Genomic DNA, 21416 nt, shown 5'->3' on the forward strand with positions numbered 1-21416 from the left:
TCAGGGTCATAGGAGGCCCCAAGTCTCTCCCTCAGGGTCAGATTCACGATGATGCGAGATGTCCAACGCCGTAACCATCTAATCTTATAATTTAATCTCATTATTTCCCCGCAAGCTGTATGTTATAATGCACTCATGCTTTTCAAGTCTGCTGTAAATCCAAGTTTGTTGAATGTTTGTTTATTTATATTTTGTATATTTATTCTTATATTTATAATAATTTTATTTTAAGTCGCTCTCAGCTTTATCTATCAGTTCTTACGAAGTTAGCCCTGTTATCTGTACCCTCTTGTTTGATGTAATTTCCAACTTTGGTTCTATGTAAACCGACGTGATATGTACTAGTACAGGAACATTGGTATATAAAAGCCTTAAATAAATAAAAAAATAAAGCAAGCTGTGGAACTCACTTCCAGAGCCATTACGTCAGATAACAGAAAAAAAGACCTTCAAGCGAGAACTGAAAACATGGCTCTTTAGAAAGGCTTACGATGTAACATAAACAACCATAATACTGAGACTTACTTTGACAGGACAAGAGATAACGCTAGGCAAACTATCAATAAATGAGATAAAGGTTTTCCTAGTATGATTAGAATCTTTTTCACTGTTATGAAGTCCTAGAATAAACTAATATGAACTAAATTAGATAAGATGTATAATTATGAACCAGAATTTGTATTATCTGTGATGTTGAATTAGAAGAGTGAACATTAACACAAAGCATATGTCTGTTGACCATGAATATGAATGCTAATACTGTAAACCATTGGGATCTTCATTTGGAATGACGGCGGTATATAAAATGCCTAAATAAATAAATAAAATTAGATTAAAGCTTGGGAGCAGCAGAGAGGTTCCTCAATGGTGGGGGACTGAGGGGTAAAATTTGGAATGGACCCAGAAGATCCTCAGTGGTGGAAGATTGAGGGATAAAGCCTGGGACAGACAAGGATAGGCACAGAGGCTCTTCAGTGAGGGGTAAAGCCTGGGATGGGCCCAGAGAATCCTCAGTAAATGGGGAAGTGAGGAGGAAAAACCTGAGATGGACACAGAGGATACTCAGTGGTTGGAGAATAAGGGGTAAAACCTGGGACTGGCATAGAGGATTCTTCTTGATGGGAGAATGAAGGTAAAGTTTGGGACAGACTCAGAGGATCCTCAGTGATGGGGATGAGGGGGTAATTTTTCATCTAGCCCTGCCAATGATTTTTAAAGTTATGTGGCCCTCTACACAAAACGTTTGGGAATTTCTGTTCTAGGATTCTGATCTGCTAACCCTGTATCTATATATATGAGATTACGGTCCTGGCTCTGATATTTCTCATAGAATGATGAATCATCATTTCTTCACTGATTTTTCTCCCATTCATATTCTTGTTTTAATAAACCCTGATAAATTCCTGGAAAACATAAATAAGCAAGGATCAAGACTCATTTTAAAAACTCTAGAATCCACTCCTACCGGCCGTATTTCTTTTCACACATTGCATAAAAAATAATGAGGTCCGCATTCAGCCGCTGTGCAGCTCAGCAAGTTATCTGGATAAACTTATCCGTCTAACAGACTTTCTGTTCAGCGGCATGGCTGCCCCGCTGAATATATGCAGCTATTCTAAAATTAGCCAGATATTGACCAGACTTTAGGGGGTTATTTTCTAAGGCTCTCGCCCGCCGGTGGCGCTACTGGGTGCGAAAGCCGGCAGCGATAACACCACAGTGGTGCGATCGCTGCCGGCTTTCGCAGCCCCCCCCCCCCCCCTCTCCCGTTACCGCCGGGAATCACCATTCTTTGCGAGCATGGAAAATCCTGGCTTGATGGACACTCTACCTGGGCAACAACAAGCTAGTTTGAGAGAACATTGCCCAAATCTCATCTTGGAGTGAGTTTCCTCACTCCGAAGGCCATCAAATCTTCACAAGAGACCATTGTTCTGTTTGTACGTCTCACGTTGAATGTGAAAGTGGCCCCCAACCCCCTACACTCATACCTAATCCCCACCTCGAGTTACTAGGGGAGCCTCTCATAGGGATACAAATAGCTGTCTAGGGAAGAGACACAATAGCAAGGCTTTCTCGCTCTCTCGCTCTCTCTCTCTCTCCGGAGCCATCGCACTGCCTAACGCATTTCAAAGAGGTGTAGTTAAAATCTGCGTTATGGCTGTGCGATAGCTCTTCGCAGAGAGGCTAACCCAGCCCTTAACGCATGCGAAAACGCCTTACCACATTTTGAAAAATGACCCCCTAAGTTATCAGGCTAACTCAGCTCCTCCCAGTTACACTCCCGAAATCATAATGCTCCTAACTTATCCGGCCAAATTTTAGCCAGATAAAAAGTCATCCGGCTGGAATTTAGCTGGATAAGTGCCCAAATATTCAATTAGCTGGATAACTTCAGAATTATCCAGCTAAGTGCCTTTGAATATGGACCTTACAGTGCCCCTACTGAGGGGACCGCCTGATTCAATTTTATTTTATTCGGGGGGGGGGGGGGGGAGGTTGGCACTCTTCTGAATTTCGCAACATGAATGCTTTAATCTCATTTAACTCTGCACATTTTATTCCTTCACATCAAGCTGCCCACATCTTTGTGACTTTGTACATTAAACCATGAATCTTCCTCCAGTACCATCCTCCACCCACCCTGCTTCCTGTTAGGGCAGCTTAGAGACCACAAGCCCAATCGTTCAGCTCCTGCCCTTTCTTTAATCCTCAGTTCTGCATTTCTCCAGAAAGCTGAGACCAGCCATCAGAACCAAGGTGAGGCATCCCCTTCTTAGAAGGCAAATACATTCTAGGTTTGGTTTTTTTTTTAATTTAAGCCTTATTGCTGAATTAAAAACCAGAGAGCCGTGTACTCCCCACTCTGTTCATGGACACGCTCTAAGTTTCTAATTAGCCACTGCCTGGGTTCGTATTCAGTGCAGGCTGTGTCTGCCTGTCCTGCCGAGGCTGATTTTTGGAGTTTATTTTTCTTCTAAAATGTGAAGGAGAAAATTCAATAGATTAAAGACAACACAGGCAGATACGAACTTCCAAAATTTGGTAGTTCTTTCTGCAGAAAATATATATAGATATATATCTTTAGTATTTGTATGTCTTAAAAAAAAGAAACAATTTTTTTTTATGATTATTATTATTATTTTTTTTTTTTATTAAAAAAAAAATAGATAAAATATACTGTAATCAGTAAACCTCCCCAAGGGGCTTTTCACTTCTCCCTCTCTGTGTCCTTTAATGTCCATTCATAATTTTGATGAGGAGAGTAGTTTAGATATAGAAAAGGAAAGTAGTGAAATGAAGGAAGTGCATCTCTTATTAAAAGAGGTGTGGGACAAAGAAACTTCTGACTTAAGAAGAACAGGTGCAGACTTTGAAAAGATGCTTAAGTCAGAGGCAAATCTGGACATGTCAGGGACCATGGGAAGATGTTCTTATAACAGCGGTTAAAAATAAAAAAAAAATAAGGAGCTCAAACACCACCTTTAGGCAATCCTAAAGATCAACAAAAACGTGAATGTAGAATTAAACCATCCTTCTGAAAGCAGTAAATCATTTTTAGAATTTTAATAATTTTGGAGGCATCAAACCTGGAGATTCACCTGAAATCTCCACCCCATGTCATTATATGTCAGTGTTTTTTTACTTTTTTCATTATAAAAAGTGATAAACCGATATCCTAAGGTGGAAATCAAAGCTCAAAAACAAGCACAGCTCAAACAAACAATGATGCCCACAGGGATTACACTTCTGCAGCGAGGGGCACACCAGGAACCATGATCTGTTGGAAAGGAAACTGTAGAACTAGGGGTGGTCACGAAATGAAACTCCGGGGCAGGACGACTCAGAACCACGCCAGGAAATATTTCTTCACAGACAGGGCGATGGATACCTGGAAGAGGTGGCGAGGACATTAGTAAATGAATTCAAAAGGGCATGGGCTGAACACTGCTGATTCCAAGAGGTTGGATGTTGGAAACGAAGGGGGTGCATGGGGATAAACTGCCTGGAGTGGCAGGGACCGCTCTTAATGGGAAGGCATGTAGGTAAACCTGCACAGAGCAGCAGTTACTACCATCCCGTGAGCAGCTTGCTTAACAGAAGGCATGGGGGTAACCTGCACGGAGCGGCAGTTATAACCAAAAGCAGCTTGCTGGGCAGACTGGATGGGCCATCTGGTCCTTTTCTGCCGCCATTACTATGTTACAGTGTGATTTAGAGGTCACAGGTATCTGAGGGCATCATTCCTCCCTTAGACAAGAAGAGCAGGGATTCATAGAGGCCTTTTATACCGATGGCAGATAAGGCCCATCCAATTTGCCCAATTTTATTCTTGGTGCAATGCCATAGATCAGTGGTTCTCAACCTTTCTAATGCCGTGACCCCGCAATACTGTTCCTCATGTTGCGGTGACCCCAAACCAAAAAATAATTTTGGTGGCTACTTCAAAACTGTAATTTTGCTACAGTTATTATTCGGAATGTAAATACCTGATATGCATTATGTATTCTCATTGCTACAAATCAAACATAATTTAAACATAGTGATTAATCACAAAAACAATATTTAATTATATGTTGAGAAATATTTATTACTAATTCCAATAAATAACATTTCACCATGGCATAGCATGGGTTTAAATATAACAACAGTAATATAACAGTAAACAACAGTGCAATATTTTGCAACAGTATGCTGCCAAATTCAGTGAGATGGTTGTGGTTGCTTCTTGCTTACCAATTCAGAAATGATTACACACAAAGCACCTTACACTTACACAGTATTGTGTGTATGGTGTGTGTACTGTTTTTACATTATTAACCTTTTTTATACCAGCAGGCTGTCTCGCAGGCTCTCTTGGCTCTCCGCCTCTTGCCTCTCCGCCTCCTAGGCTTCTGTCCTCCGGCGCTTGCTGCGTCCACCCACTGATGACATCAGCAAGCGCCGGACACATGTAATGGGCTGCTATGGACTGTGGAGCGTTCCCCCCGCTTCCCCCGCCCCTTAGGCCCTGGACGGATGATGCAATCACGTCTGCGCAGGCATTCAGTTTGGAACGCGCATCCATAACGGCGTGCGTTCCAGCTGAATAGCGCTGCTGCAGATGGTAGCGCGACTTCTCAGCGGCTAAAGCCATCAGAAATATGTATTTTCCGATGGCTTTAGGCGACCCCTGTGTTTTGGTCGTTCGACCCCCGCCGGGGTCGCGACCCACAGGTTGAGAACCGCTGCCATAGATGATCTCTGCAACTAGGAGTCTGGACTTATCCCAGGCTTTCTTGAATTTCAATACTGTTTTGCCTCCCTCAACTCCTCTTCGAGAGGAAGTTCCATGCATCTGTCACATTTTCCCTGAAGAAATATTTTCTGCAATTTCTTTTTCTAGAATAGGGGTGGACAGCTCTGCTTCTCAAAGGCCACAAGCAAGTTAGATTTTCAGGATAACCCTAATGAATATGGAAGAGAGAGATTTGCATATTTCGGAGGCAGTGCCTGATAATCTCATACATATTCATTAGGGTTATCCTGAAAATCTGACCAGTGTATGGCTCTTGCAGATTGAAATGGTCAACTGCAGAGCTTCTGTTTGCTTCTTCCGTATTATTTGTAGTGGGGTGGCCAATTCCTGCCCTCAGGAGCCTTAAAACAGCCCTGGTTTCCAGGCTGTCCACAGTGAATATGAATGAGATAGATTTGCAGTCAATGGAGGCAGTGCTTGTAAATATATCTCATGCATATTCATGAGGTTGACCAGTGACCATTTAAAAGAGCCAAAGTTGTAGGACAGGAGAGACTGGGGATTGCTCCTGCTCCTGGAAAACCCATGGACCCTGCAATGGGCTAAAGGCTGATATTGGGGGGGGAGGGGAGAGAGGTCAGAGGGGTGCATTTTTTTAAGTGAGTTTGGGAGAAGGGACCCCTACGCAGAGGCTTTCTTTAAAAATGGCGATGACGAGCTTCAACATGAAGCGAAAGCAAATTCAATTTTTTTTTTTCATTTTTCTTTTGTTTCATTTGGAAAATAAATCAAAATAGGAAATTTTGATGACGACATTTCTTATTTCATTTCAAATGATAGCGCATCCCTAATCAGTACTTCATGCCCTGTGTCGTACTGCATTCTTGGAAATCTGCAGGCCAAATGAACCTTCGCTGCCAAGCATTTGGCCAGTCCTCGTCTCATTCTGTCTTCTCCCTCAGTGGTGGCCAGTCGATGACGAGCTTCAAAAAGACAAAAAAAGCCACAAAAAGCCACAAGAAGACAAACACATTGGCTCCTGATTTCCCCCTGAATGTGCATTTTTTTTTTTTTTACTTCCAAAAGTGTCTTATATTCAGGGTCTTTAAAGGATGGACATAACTGCTACCTAAGACTCCCTTAAAGACTGGTGGGGTTTTGTTTTTTGACTTATAAAACCATAAGAATGTGCTTTCAAATTTGGAATAATTTGGGGACGAAGGGCTGAGACCTCAGCAAATGCTCATGACATCTTGATGCCACCTCCATTGTGCTGCCAGTGCCAGAGAAGTTTCTTCTCCCAAATCCATCACCAGCTGTGTTCAGGGTTAGTAAACAAATGCCATCATGCGCCGAGTGAACTGTCCCTGTTATTAGGCTGAAGGTGGTCTGAATACAAAACCTCCATGTAATACTGAGAAGCCTTCCTCAGGCATCTAGCAGTCCCGCAGATTTGCCTACTTAAACATTGCTTAGGCTGGTAAGTTATGATTTATACAACATAAGACAAGATACTCATGGAAAAGGACCACATGGTCCAGCCTGCCCTGCACAGCTTCTGCTTAGTCTGTGGTCTTATCCTTTCTTTCCCCTGACATTCAGGATCCTTGTGTCTGTCCCTCACTTTCTTGAATTCTGATACTCTTTAGGCCTCTATGCCCTCTGATGGAAGTCTGTTCCAGGTGACTCACAGATTTTATCTTTGGTACTCTCAAAAACCTCGAGCTCTAAAAGACAAAGACAATCACATCATAAATCATTTCTAAAGGAAGATAGTTGGTCATATACAATTTATATTTCTTAGCGGCCAGTCAGATGAATCCAGAACCAGTGGGTTATGCACCTCTACCAGCAGATGGAGACAGAGTAAAGCTGGCATCCCAGTATAAATACTTCTGCAGTGACATCAGTTTGCCGGTATTCTAGCAACAGTAACATGGAATAGACTTAGTTTTTGGGTACTTGCTAGGTTCTTATGGCCTGGTTTGGCCACTGTTGGAAACAGGAAGCTGGGCTTCATGGACCCTTGGTCTGACCCAGTATGGCATATTCTTATGTATTCTCTGTCTCCAGCAAATGGTGGATGTGCATCTCCCTACTGGGGATTGCTTCAAGTTTTAGAAGGAGAAATAGAAGGAAATTTAATTCGCCCCGCTCTCCTGCGGTGATACCAAATGGTCCTTCCCTCACTTGAAAATTCCTGAAGCGATTTCCTTGGTCCCTCAGATGAGGGCCTTGGTCCAGTAGCTCGTTTTCTCAGCCAACGTGGACTTAGCTGTTTAAAACAAATGAAAGGCAGCGGATGCAGGAAGCAGAGCGTGGCGGTGAGAGTATATGCCCTCTCTCCAGAGAAGGGCTGAGCTCAGGTAAGGCTTAAAAAAAAAAAAAAAAAAAAAACAAAAAACCCAGAAAGACAGAGTAAAAGGGTTGTTTGTTTCGCCTCCCCCTTTCTTCCATTCTCCTTGCTTGGCACACCTTTCTGACGTTTGTTCCCGCCCCCCCGAGGGATGTTAAGGGGCAGCTGGCGGGTTGAGCAGCCCACATGGGCTAGGCCCCGCTGTTAGGCCTTTCTCTGTGCACCGCGTGGTAGGCCACAGCAGCGTTTTCATGGGCCCTTTCCTGCGCTTTAGGCTGCCCTCTTCAGGATCATCGCTGCGTGCAAGTGCATCTGGCTGTGCGCCCAGGTTCTGTGCCCAGTTTTTTGGGCATCCAGGTGATAGCGGCTTCCATGTTAGGCATGTGCTTGTGTCCACAATTTAGGTGCATTTTTGTGCCCTTAGGTTTGGGATGCCTAGCCTTGGGACCTCTAAATTTTGGTGCCTAAATTTGAAGCTGTGGCATGACCTTGCAGATAGCTTCCTGTTGTTCCCTGGTGGCTCGCTCTTGTTTACTTCTCTCTCAGGAGGTTGATGAATCTGGATTGAATTCCAGGGCAGTTATGGAGCCAGCAGCCGCCTTTTTGGAAGATGCGGGCTACGATTTGGTCCACACCACAGCCAGAGGGGTGGCCAGGCATCAATTATGGCTGAGAAATTGGTCAGCCGATGCAACCTTCAAGGCTAACCTTAAGAAATTGCCCTTTAAAGGCTCACTCTTGCTTGGGAGCAAGTTGGAGAAACTGGCCAGTAAATGGGGTGAATCCCCAGTTTCTTGGTTGTCAGAAGATAAGAAGCAGATGCCGTGCTCCTTTGGCATGAGAGGTCGTGCCAGGGGATCCAAGCATTTTCAACCCTACAGAGGAATGACCTTTCAGAACATAAGACATGCCATACTGGGTCAGACCAAGGGTCCATCAAGCCCAGCATCCTGTTTCCAACAGTGGCCAATCCAGGCCACAAGAACCTGGCAAGTACCCAAAAACTAAGTCTATCCCATGCTACTGATGCTAGTAATAGCAGTGGCTATTTTCTAAGTCAACTTGATTAATAGCAGGTAATGGATTTCTCCTCCAAGAACTTATCCAAACCTTTCATAAATCTTCTGGCATAGAACCTGCACCAGTTTGGTTGCCTTTCTCTAGCTGCTTCTGTCCTCTCCCTATTCTTTTAGAGATATTGAGTCATATTGTATGGTCATCACATGTCCCTGCATTTTCTGCTACCATAAGCTCTGTGACTCTGTCTCAGTTTGTCAGTAGCAGATCCAGTGCAGTTTCCCCCTAGGTGGGCTGTTCAGTTTCAGTCACAAGCAATCACCACATAACCACAGAACTCTATCATGTAAAGAGACCTTCATATAACCTAAGCATTTTCTAGGAGCATTACACCAGTACTGACTAACAGTTTTTCTGATACTGCCTTCTTAATCACACTCATAATATTTTTTAATCATCGGTCTCAAACTAAATCATCGGCCTAAACTAAAAAATGCTTTCAAAATTTTTCTTTGGGCCTTTCAGTAGATCTCAGTCCTTTCATCCCAGTCAGCGCAGAGACAGGGTGTGGGCTCGGGTAGTGAAACCTCCCGAGCCTCCCAATGAAAGTTTGCCAACCCACCCCTGGGAACAGGAAATAGGGGGGGCACCTCTCTCTCTTTTATCAGAGGTGGATCGAAATCACATCGGACCAGTAGGTCCTGGAGGTGATAAGCGAGGGATATGCGCTGCAGTTTCACAGTGTTCCTTAGGACGTGTTCATGGTGTCTCCCTGCCACTCCCCGCAGAAGAAGCAGACAGTGGCATGAACATTGACAAGGCTCCTCAGTCTGAGGGGCTGTGGTTCCACTGCCTATATCTCAAGAAAATACGGGTCGATATTCCATTTTGTTATGGTTATTGATGTTTGGGTGGATCCTTGGACACTGTGGCAGCTGACCACACCCACGGGGGGGGGGGGCAGTCCCGTGAGGGACCACAGTGTCAGGCTAGGCTCTGGACACACAAGCACAGATTTGAATCTTTTATTAAACAGTTTTGGAAACCACCAGAGGTGGCAGTAGTGAGTAGTGGATGTTGAGCCCGGCTGGGCAGGTCTCCCACAGAATGCTGGAACAGCGAATCCTCTGCTAGGCTGTGCTGTAGTGGAAAGAGACTGAGAGTTATGAGTACACGATAAGAAGCATTCAGAGTCCCAGGTAGAATTAGGAGAAGCTCCGAGACAGGGAGAACAGGCCCTCGAGGAGCAAGTACCTGATCCCTAAGAGCAGAGAGGCTCAGTGGTGTTGTACTCACATAGCAGTAACAGAGATTCCACTAGATGAGAGGTCTGGCACCGGAACAGAGGGCAGGCCCTCGAGGAGCGAGTACCTGATTCCAGTGAAGCAGTACTGTGGAATAGATGGTAGTTGTACTCACAGATGGAAACTGTTAGTGAAGTCTTCCAAGTAGAAGGGTTTGAAGATGCAGGCAGCGACTCAGGGAACATGGGCCCTCAAGGAGCGAGTACCGGTTTCCTGATAGCACCTGAAAGAAGCAGAAGAGGCCCCCGAGGAGGGGGTACCCCGTTAGCAAACCCCAAAGGGTGTAAGAGTTCCAGATAGTGCTGGAGTGGCAGAGCAGCTTCGGTACGGAGAGCGAATCCCATCTGTAGAGTTTCCGGTGCTAACTCGATGAGCTAGCAAATACTGTAAAGATGAGGGCGGCGCGCGCGCGCCCTAAGATCCCTTGGAGGAGCATGGTGGGAGGCAGCACCAAAGCAGGTCCGGGGATTGCCGGAGAGGATAGCAAAGAGATGCCGCGGCAGCCAGTAGTCCAAGGTGAGCAGGAGGAGCCTCAAGTAATGAGAGGTAGGCGGGGCGAAGCCGTCGAAGACCGGTCACAACACATTTATCTCATTGTGCCCAAGAAGAAGGGCTCCTTTTGTCCCATCCTGGACCTCAAAGGGGTCAACTGTCATTTGCAGGTGACTCATTTTCTCATGGAAACATTGCACTCAGTGATAATGGCCATGCATTCAGGGGAATTTCTGACCTCCTTGGACCTGTCCGAGATGTACATGCATATTTCCATCCAACTAGAGCACCAACGTTGTCTGCAATTCGCGGTTGTGGGACATCATTATCAGTTTCAGGTGCTGCCTTTTGGTCTGACCAACACACCCAGAACCTTTTCCAGGGTTATGGTGGTGGTGGCGGCAAAATTGAGAAAGAATGGGATCCTGGTACACCCGTATTTGGATGACTGGCTGATTCAAGCCAAGTCTCTGGAAGAGAGCCACCTGGTGACCCGCAAGGTGATTTCCCTTGTAGGAGCTCAGCTGAGTGATGAACCTGGCTATGAGCAGTCTTCAGCCTTCTCAGTCGCTAGAGTATCTCAGTGTTCGGTTCCACGTGAAGCAGGGCAGGATTTTCCTGCCAGAAGCTCGTATTCAGAAGTTGATGGTCAGGTGCATCTGTTGATGTACACTATGCATCCAAGAGTATGGTCCTATCTGCAGGTGTTTGGAGCCATGGATGAGGGTGCACATGCATCCTTTTCAGCGCACTCTGCTGTCTCATTGGATCCCACAGTCTCAGGCCTATTCGATTCGGCTCCACCTGCCGATGGAGGTCTGCTCTCAACTACAGTGGTGGTTACAAGCAGATCATCTAAGAAAGAGAGTTTCCCTAAAATCACTGGACTAGGTAGTACTCATGACAGATGCGAGCCTTCAGGGTTGGGGAGCTCACTGTCAGGAACTGACAGCGCAAGGGCGGTGGAGTGCAGAAGAGTCTCTATGGAATATCAATTGGCTGGAAGCCCAGGTGGTCCAGTTGGCGTGCTTGCAGTTCAGCGGCAGGTTGCAGGGTCAAGCGGTCCAGATAATGTCAGACAATGGAAAACAGTGGCCTAATCAATTGGCAGGGAAGAGCCAAGAGTCAGCAAGTGTTGCAGGAGATAGACCAAACTTATGGAATGGATAGAAGTGCATCTTCAGGAGATCTCGGCCTCGCACATTGCAGGAAAAGACAATGTGAGAGCAAGCTTTCCTTTTTTTTTTTTAAATTTAAAATTTTATTAAATTTATATATATTTCAAATAGAAAAATGGAAAATAGAAGCATATGAACACTCGCCATCTTCAACATCTAACACAGAATTAATCAAGTCCACATTTCCATGGGGGGAGTTTGAGAAAAAAGAAAATAAAGAAATTGCAAACCAGAATTAAGGAAAAAGAAAGGAGAAGTTAATTTAACTTCCATCGTTCAGAAAGACCACACAAAACCATCAAACTAATACAAACAGTAATAATAATACGTCAGGGTTTACAGATTTATCTGAGATAAGTGAAGTGGGTCATAGAACACAAATTTACTATTCTGAAAGGAAACCAAGCACTTACATGCGAAATTTAAAGAAAAAGGTGGCAACCAATTGCAACACTTTCTCCTTTAAAATGAAAACGTGCTTCCTTCTCCTTTGCGTTTCTCTTGAAACATCAAGAATAATTTGTATTCTGTGACCACAAAAGGAGATATGCTCATTTAAGCAACATTTCCGAAAAACAATCTCTCTATCTTTATCTAGGCAAAATGACACAACTAAGGTTGCTCTTGTAGGAACAACATCCATGGAAGATTCTCAAAAAAACAGAAGCATCCAGAGTATCTTGCTAGTTACCTAACACCCCACTGATATTCGTTCGTTGCTTTGGCAAATAATACACATTAGATACAAAAGGAATTTGGTCAACTAAAATGCCCAAGATATCTTTCAAATACTTTTTATACATCTCTATAGGAGACAGCAACCTAGTAATGGGAAAATAAAAAAAAATCTCAAGTTTTTACTGCGAGCCATAATTTTCCAAAATTTCTAATCTATTATGAACAAATAAGCTATCCTTAATAGAGGAAATACCAACATTTTGCACAGTTGATATCACATTATTCACATTTACAACAGAACTCTCCAGAACTTCCAGTCCTTTATCATGTTCACCTAAATCTCTCCCTGGTCTCATTTGTAAAAGGTAGAAACCTGAGACATATTATGAGATAGGGTCTGATCTAATTTAACAACCATCCTCCAAATATCCAGGACAGTTCTTAACTGGTTTTTCTCATTTCTCTCCAACAGGACACAGCGAGTTAGAACTGTAACAGGACCTGCTGGTTCTGAATGGCACGATGGGACTAGTGTAGTTCCTGAGGGCTCAGCCCTGACAGCAACGCTTTTCAACATCTATTTAGACCCAATCTGTAATATCTTCTCTCTTGGTTTGGCATCAAGTTATCAACTGTATGCTGATGACATTCATTTGTTTGTTCAGAATCGCTCTCAGTCTGAAACTTTTAGACTCCTCTCATTATGCTTACTGTACAATATATTAACAGTTGGCTTCTCCATAATAAGCTACTATTTAATCTTGAGAAGACTGAAATTACTGTTCTTAGTAAATTTCCCTTGTAGTGACGTCCCTACTGCCTTTCATTTTGACAATAAATACATAGTTTGGGAGTAATCATCAATACTAGTCTTTCACTGATATCTCAGATGAAAGCAGTCCTCCTTTTTCAAGTTGCGAATGGTCAGGAGAAGGCGCACCCTTCCCTTGAGCCGCATGATTTCTAACTGTCTTGCAAGCACCGGTGTTGTCCTGCTTGCACTATCGCAGTTCACTTCATGCTGGGCTACCGGCTAGTGCCCTGTGACCTTTGCAGTCGGTGCAGAATGCCGCAGCACGTGTATTAACATAACAGGTTCTCCGATCCAAGATCATACTGTTTGCGCTGCACTGGTAACCGATAATGTACAGGATTAATTTCAGATTAGCATCCCTAATACGCAGGATTATTTATTTACGGGGATTCTGACTGCCGGATAAAGATAGTATTCCAGGTTTACAAAGCACTTCGTTGCCTTGGTTCTGAAAATAAATGCATGCTTGAATTTCCATCTGTAAAACTTGCATGTCTGGAAATCACAAGAGAGAAAGCTTTCTCTGTTGCTGGGTCAATGTTTTGGAACGCTTTGCCAGATCAGATTAGGATGATGATCAGATTAAAAAGGCTGTAAAAACTCTCTTCTTTAATCAGGCCTTTAATCAAGGGGAGCATAGGTCATTTCTAGGACTTTACAGCGGCAGAATTTATGATAATACTACATCATAATTTGCTTGGCTCTGCATCCAAGCATATACTTTTCCATACAGCTTTCTTGTAAGTAGTTGTGCTAATTTTAATGATGTTTTGTAATCCACCTCTAACTTTTGTTAGTGCAATGAGGCGGAAAATAAATTTTAATAAATTCAAATTCAATTCAGATATGAAAGTTTGTGTGCATATTTCAAGTGTACTGATAATCTATTGATAATCTCAAATCTACTACTGATAATCTCAAATTTCAGGTAGGTGTTCCCAGTTAGCCATTACTAGTGACTGATCCTTACTGTGCACCTTCTTCCATTGTAAACTAGTACTGTACGGTGACATCCTTATATTTTGTACTCTGCCCTGGGTGAATTTTGTGTTCAAAAGGTGGGCAATAAATCCAAATAATGATAATAATATTGTCTCGCATTTCTTTTGAGCTTCCCTCTCTTCATTTTCATATGATGACCTTTTGGTTTTGAATGTCTGAAAGTGCTACTTTCTGTTACTTTATTGAAGCTGGCAATGTGCAAAGAGCTTTAGTTTATCTTAAGAATGAAATGACAAGATGTTTAATTCTCCCCCTTCTAGGGAACTTCACAGACTGGCTAAAAAATGAATGTGACAGAAAGCTATAGAGACTACAGCGATTACCCTGATTCAAATGACATGGAGAGCTCCCACCCTACCACCTTCCCCTCTGAGATAGTGGCAAGTCTCACGGGCTATGTTTTGGTTTTCCTTCTTGGAGTTCCTGGGAACTTGATGGTCATCTGGATAACAGGCTTTGAAATGAAGAGGACAGTGAACACCGTTTGGTTCTTGCACCTCTCCATCACTGACCTGCTCTGCTGCCTGTCCCTGCCCTTCTTGGCTATGCAGGTTCTGCTGGATCACCACTGGCCACTGGGTGTCGTTGCTTGCAAGCTGATCCCCTCCCTGACCCTGCTCAATATGTACCTGAGTGTCTTCCTCCTTACCACCATTAGCATTGATCGCTGTGCCCTGGTCACAAAGCCCATTTGGTGTCAGAACAACAGGACTGTTTGCAAGGCCACAGTCGTATGCATCAGCCTGTGGCTCCTGGCTCTCCTGATGACCACCCCATCTTTCTATTTTCATAACCTTTACACGCCTCCACTGACATATAAACAGACTTGTAGCATGCAGTATGCCAAGGCGGGCCATCACATAGCAACAGTGGAAGTCCTTGTTACTGTCTATCGGTTTGTGCTGGGTTTTATGGTGCCATTCTTGGTGATCTCGGTATGCTATGGTCTACTGATGGCCAAGGTCAAAAGCAGCCGCTTCTCGCAGTCGAAGAAGACCCTAAAGATTGTTCTGGCAGTCATCATTGGTTTCTTTGTGTGTTGGTTCCCCTACCATGTGACTGGGATAATACTAGCCAGCCAATCTCAAACGTCAAGTCTTTACCTGTCAACTATTAAAGTGTTCCCTGTAGTGATCAGCCTGGCTTACATCAATAGCTGCATCAACCCAATCATTTATGTCCTCATGGGACAGGACTTTAAAGAGATATTCAAGAAGAATATCAAGAGCATCCTTAGGAACGTACTGACAGAAGATATCAGCCAGTCAATCAGCGAAAGCAAAAGAACAAAGTCAACGATGGAAGACCAACACCTGAACACAAACATCTGAGAAGCAGCTCGGGAGCTGGGGTCCTTGCCGAGCAAGCTGAACAATTATAGGGTGACTGTTCTCTACATTTCCCAAATGACACATTGCAAACAAAAGTTACTAACTTGCTTTGTTCTACTGAGCAGGAATGAAATATAAGGTCATTGTGACTTCTGTCTGCTTTTGCCTCAGATTATTCGTTTTTCACATTTGAATATGGCATGAACAATACTTAAAAGTCTGTCTAGTGAATTAGTTCTGCCCTGGTTTAAGTAAATGCCCTTCATGACAATCAGGGTAGCCTGACTCAGGTGACCAGTTGGATCGCCCTGTTATTTCTGGCTACCGCAGAACGAACCTAGTTGAGGAAGATCATCTGTTTTGTTTTCTCCTGCAGTTAAATCCCATCCTATGAAGTCACAGACAGTAAATATTCGGAAACTGGAATCCTGTTTGCATTTATGGGATGACTGCAGAAGAATGAATACAGCCAGCTTCACTCTGCCATATCCTAAATTTCTTGTAATTAGGGGGGTGGGACTATGATAGACTTCTTGTACTATTCAAGTGTAAACTTACCACTCCTTAATGAATTAATGATAATGAATTGATTAGAATTAAAATTGAAAAAATCTTCTAAATCAATTTGGGGGGGTCTTCCCACACCACTTACTATCTACTATTTTTCATTTCTAAAGTGCTACTAGATGTACATAGTGCTGTGCAGATACACATAAGAAGCATAAATCATGCATAAAAATCAAACCTTTTCAGATAGAAAGGAAGCTGTAGAACCAAGGGTCATGATATGAAACTCCAAGGGGGTAGACTCAAGAACATAGTCAGGAAATGATGGATGCATATAATGCCCTCCAGGAAGAGCTGGGAAAAACAGGATGTTAATGGAATTCAAAAGGGCATGGGACAAACACAGAGGATCCCTAGTGGACAGAGGACGGAAAAGAAGAAACATGGTAACTTGTGTTAACTTCAGGTGTAACATTTCTGCATGGGGGAAACCTGCACGAAGCGGCAGTTACTACCCCAAACAACTTGCTGGGCTGACTGGATGGACCATTTTGATCTTTATTTGCTGCGTTACTAAGGGACTGTCCCTGTTCCGTGAAGTTTATAGTCTGGTCAAGACATATATATGTGAGAAACAAGACTCTATGTGAAGGGTGTTTACTGAAGAGAAGTCCTGGTTTAACAGCAGCCTCAAAAAGAAGAGTTTTTAGAGTAGATTTGAATAGCCAGAGAGAGGGGGCATGACCCACCAAGTCTGGAAGTCTCTTCCAAGCACGCGGCACAACACGATGGAAAATGCAGAGACAGAGCAGAAGGGCACAGATAAAAGCAAATTGCCTGATGAACGGAGCTCATGAAGAAAGGCGTAGGGAGAGAAAAGAGAAGACAGATAATGAAGACCACTTCCCCAAAGCCTCATTTAAACTGTGCAAGTATCCAATACTAATTTTAATAACCCTCCCATACCAAACTGTCAGTAGAAACAATCAAATGATTCCTAATCTTCCAATTCATTACTGTCTCTGCAAACACCTTTCCATTTTTCTTCTATGATGCCCTCTTTGTTTCTTTGTCTCATGTTCTTTTAGTCTTGCCATTCAGTAGTGCAGGAATAGTCCAGTGGTGAGAGCAGTGGACTCCAAACCAGGGTTCAAATCCCGCTGCTGCTCCTTGTGACCTTGGGCAAGTCACTTCACCCTCCTTTGTCTCAGATACAAATTTAGATTGTGAGCCCTCTGGGGACAGGGAAATACCTTCAGTACCTGAATGTAATCTGCTTTGAAGTGCCTGAAAAGCAGAATAGAAATACATTCAGTTGTGCTCTGCTTCAGAAGGATTTCTTGTTTACTATTCCAGCAGTGCGCCTTTCTCTTTTGATTCATCTAGGATTAATCCATTCCACAATGCCTCCCTTTTCTCAAACTGTTGCATGATTTTGGATGTTATGTAATCATCCACTTTCTGCCTCCTCTTCACTTACATCCCTACAAGCAAATCTCCCTCTGTCCTTTCTTCTCTGTTTAGGAATATTTTCTTGTCATCCAAAGGAAGGAATGTGAAAAAAGATCAAAGCCTACTGATGTCATCTTCAAGCATCCCTCATGTCATTCGTCACACCTCCAACAGATGTCACAGCATTGACAAATATGAAGCAAATCACTTAAATTGTATTTTGTATGTAACCCCTGTGATGGTTGAACTTGCATAGCAGTTCCAGAGGCCAAATCTCGAATTTCTACTTCAACTGGAACACTGTGGTATGCCATAAAATCTAATTTCCAGGGATTCCTGCATAGGAAGAAAGCTTACTTCCAGGGCCCTTCGCGGTGCATTAAGTTTAGGTCCCATGTCAATGTATTGTATACAGCAGTGATAATCTCAGCATTGCTAATCAGTCACAACTCAGTGAAATACTTGAGAGTTTTGTTGGTTTCCAAAGTTACTCTTTACTGATGAGATGCAATTGATGAAATAAAGTTCTTTACAGCTGATATATTCTCTTTTAAGATGGTACAAATGCTTCTGAAATAAGTTTGTGACCTCTTTAAAGTCTTGTGTTAGCTCTTGATGATGAAAGCCAATTAATAAAGTCTTTACATTTATGATTTCTTCCCTCGTATTAGATATAAGGCAAGTTAGTGACTTCCTGCCTGATGCAGTAAAGTAGCAAAGATGGTTTTTATTTTACACAAGCAGACAGGGAGAGCGGAGTAAAGAGCACACACATTTAGGTAAACACCAGCAAAAGAATGTGCGGCAGTCAGTTAAACTGGACAATAGCACTTTAACCAAAACAGTAGTATTTTAATTTAACATGTGCACACAGCAATTGTGCACAAAGATTTAATCATTGAGTAAAAATGAGTAATCACAAATATGAAGCAAATCACTTAAATTATGGTGGAAAGATTTGTGATTACTCATTTTTACTCTATGATTAAATCTTTGTGCACAATTGCTGTGTGCACATGTTAAATTAAAATACTAGTGTTTTGGTTAAAGTGCTATTGTCCAGTTTAATTGACTGCCGCACATTATTTTATTTTACACAGACATTTTTATCTCCTACTTCCTTCTTGTAGTTTTCTCCTTAGAACTCCTCAGTTTCCTCGCTGTACCTGAAAGGCACAAGTCGTCCTCCTTCTCTTCTGTTCAGTATCATGAAGATACCTGTGTGTCTCCTCTTCTCTTCATCTTTTGTAGATGAGCCCGGCTGAGGTCATCTCCAATTCCTTCTCTCTCCTTCCTCGCCTCAGGTTGACTGAAAGTCACCCTCTCCTTGATGAACTCAGGTCCTTCTCGCATGAAGTGAACCTTTCCCAGTTTATAGTAGAGTAGAAATTAAATCAGCTCATTTGAGTCCCGAGTTGTTGGACACTCCAAACTTAAATAAATAAATTTAAAGAGTAAAAGGTAGACTGGTGATGGTGGAAAGAAACGCCCATCCAAATAATACGCTCTATAGAGGCAAAAGTTACTTAATACAATAGAGAACAGTACAGGACCAACTGGCTCTACAAAATCAAAAGGGCAACCTACAAGTAAAATGGTGCCCTGGCTGGAAGTGCCAGAGGGTCATACTAATTACCAGCTGAAACCCTACAATCTTATTCTTAGGTTTCATCCCATACCAATTGGTATATTCTTTTATCAAACTCTAGTAGGGGGACTTACAAGATACCTACAAATATTAAGGATTTTAAAGAACAAATTTTGTTTGAATACCAAGAGTAGACCATAAGGAAATTAAATCAATTTATAAATATCCTGAAAAATCAGTACAATACGTTTTTTGAGCATGACAATGACCAATACACAAATGGAGCAAATTCTATAGACAGACTGACTTATGCCATACGTAAACAAGAACAGGATGCAAATGTAGGGACCCCTATATATTTATCTCCATTTTGTGGTTATAGTGTACAAGATGGTTTGGGTGGAGGAGATCATGCCTTTATCACATAGGCGTCAGAAAGGGGGGGCCACAGGGGGCCATGCCCCCCCCCCCACCTCCAAATTCAGGCATCCGCCAGTAATAACTGCTTTCCTCTCCTGTTCTAAATTTCTGTCTGGCTCCTTACTTACCAAGCATAACAGCAAGCTGAAAAGTGAAAAAAGTGACCTCCATTGGCTAGAGTGCTGCAGTAGAGTACAAAAGAGTGAGACCTCCTCTGGCTAGAGTCCTGCAGTACAGTACAAAAGAGTGAGACCGCCTCTGGCTAGAGTGCTGCAGTACAGTACAAAAGAGTGAGACCTCCTCTGGCTAGAGTCCTGCAGTACAGTACAAAAGAGTGAGACCTCCTCTGGCTAGAGTCCTGCAGTACAGTACAAAAGAGTGAGACCGCCTCTGGCTAGAGTGCTGCAGTAGAGTACAAAAGAGTGAGACCGCCTCTGGCTAGAGTCCTGCAGTACAGTACAAAAGAGTGAGACCGCCTCTGGCTAGAGTGCTGCAGTAGAGTACAAAAGAGTGAGACCTCCTCTGGCTAGAGTCCTGCAGTACAGTACAAAAGAGTGAGACCGCCTCTGGCTAGAGTGCTGCAGTAGAGTACAAAAGAGTGAGACCGCCTCTGGCTAGAGTGCTTTGCATGCTGATCTGGTCCCCTCCCTTCCTTGGAACAGGCTCTGCTGATTCAGTCTCTCCTCTCCTCCTACCCTCACGCCAGAGAGTTTGATGAGGGCAGGGACAAGCTCTCTCTGCTAGAAGAAGATCAGCCAGCAAAAAAACAGAAGAAAGCAGGGCTGCATCTTTATTATCACTTTATGTCAGGCTGACAGCAGCAGAAAACCTAAGACAAATGAGGGCAATGTTTTATAATTAGTAATTTTTTTCCTGCTGTACTGATGGGAGTCAGGAGAAGTTCTCTGCCTTGCTAGAAAAGCATGTGTGTGAACAAGTGGCTCAGGCCCACCCAAACAGAGCTGCCCAACACCGCTGCAGCGCGATGATGTGCCCATGGGGATCCCCCCCATGGGTCCTTGAGCAGAACGGTGACTAATGATGCCGTGTCCACGGGGATCTTACTCCCCCGCGGCCCCATGAGCTGAACTGCGGCAGTGTGGGGATGACATGCCTGTGGGGATCCCACCCCTCATGGGCACATAAGCAGAACCCCATGGTGCAGTGATGACTTGCCCGTGAGGGTTTCACCCCTCGTGGTCTGAAAAGGACCGGCCCACAGGGGTATCACCTCCCACGAGCTGAAGACCGTGGTGATGTGACAGATCACAGGAGGTGAGGGAGGCAGGCTGTGAAAGAGAAGGGAGGAGGCGTGAGATGTGTCACTCCCTCGCCTCCTCTCCCCATCCCTTCCTCACATGCTCAGCTTCCCTTTCTTCCCTTCCTATTTCTGGGAAGAGAGTGGGAGCTAAGCTGAATATGTGAAAAGGAAGAGAGGAGGTTGTGAGTGAGGGGAAAGGGAAGGGGATTAATGAGAGGGGGTGGAAGGAAAGGAAAAAGAATGGAGGAGTTGTGAGAGGGAAGGGGTGAGATGTATGGGAAGGTAGGAGGAGTGAGTGAGAAGGAAAGCAGTGAGAGGAAAGGAAAGGGAGGAGTAGTGAGAGGGAAGAAAAGGGAAGGGAAGGAACAGGAACAACACTGACAGAGAATGACTATGAGACTGCTGGGGATGGGGGGCAGTGAAGGAATATGTCCTGTATTCTGTTGAAAAATATTCATGTAAAGTGAAAATTCTGAAAATAAAAATTTTTTAAAAAATGATCTGGAAAGGAATATGATGAGTGAGATTATCAAATTTGCAGTTGATTTTATTTTATTTATTTATTTATCGATCATTTTTGTATACCGACCTTCCTCACAAGATATCAAGTCGGTTAACAGTACAACAAATATTTCTCAGTACCTCCAATACATCTCATATGGTTTACAATAAAATGGACTTAAAAACATACATAAAATAAAATAAAACACAAAGACAAATAAAACTAGGCCTAAAATTGATATCTCACCCCATTGCTCACATCTGAACATTATTTCT

At 43.4% G+C, this 21416-nt stretch overlaps 1 protein-coding gene across 1 annotated transcript; it reads left to right on the plus strand.

Annotated features, from left to right (window-relative positions):
* The first annotated feature begins 2720 nt into the window (after window positions 1-2720).
* LOC115073382 (C5a anaphylatoxin chemotactic receptor 1-like) lies at window positions 2721-18002 on the plus strand. Its single transcript, XM_029571766.1, has 2 exons — window positions 2721-2760; window positions 14341-18002. The coding sequence occupies exon 2, from the start codon at window positions 14365-14367 to the stop codon at window positions 15409-15411; it is 1047 nt and encodes a 348-aa protein (XP_029427626.1). The 5' UTR covers window positions 2721-2760; window positions 14341-14364; the 3' UTR covers window positions 15412-18002.
* Window positions 18003-21416: the final 3414 nt, after the last annotated feature.

The sequence above is a fragment of the Rhinatrema bivittatum genome, chromosome 11 (assembly GCF_901001135.1).
Source record: "Rhinatrema bivittatum chromosome 11, aRhiBiv1.1, whole genome shotgun sequence".
NCBI lineage: Eukaryota > Metazoa > Chordata > Amphibia > Gymnophiona > Rhinatrematidae > Rhinatrema > Rhinatrema bivittatum.

Coding starts and splice junctions, on each gene's coding strand:
- LOC115073382 (XM_029571766.1), top strand. CDS start 14,365: ATGAATGTGACAGAAAGCTATAGAGACTACAGCGATTACCCTGATTCA.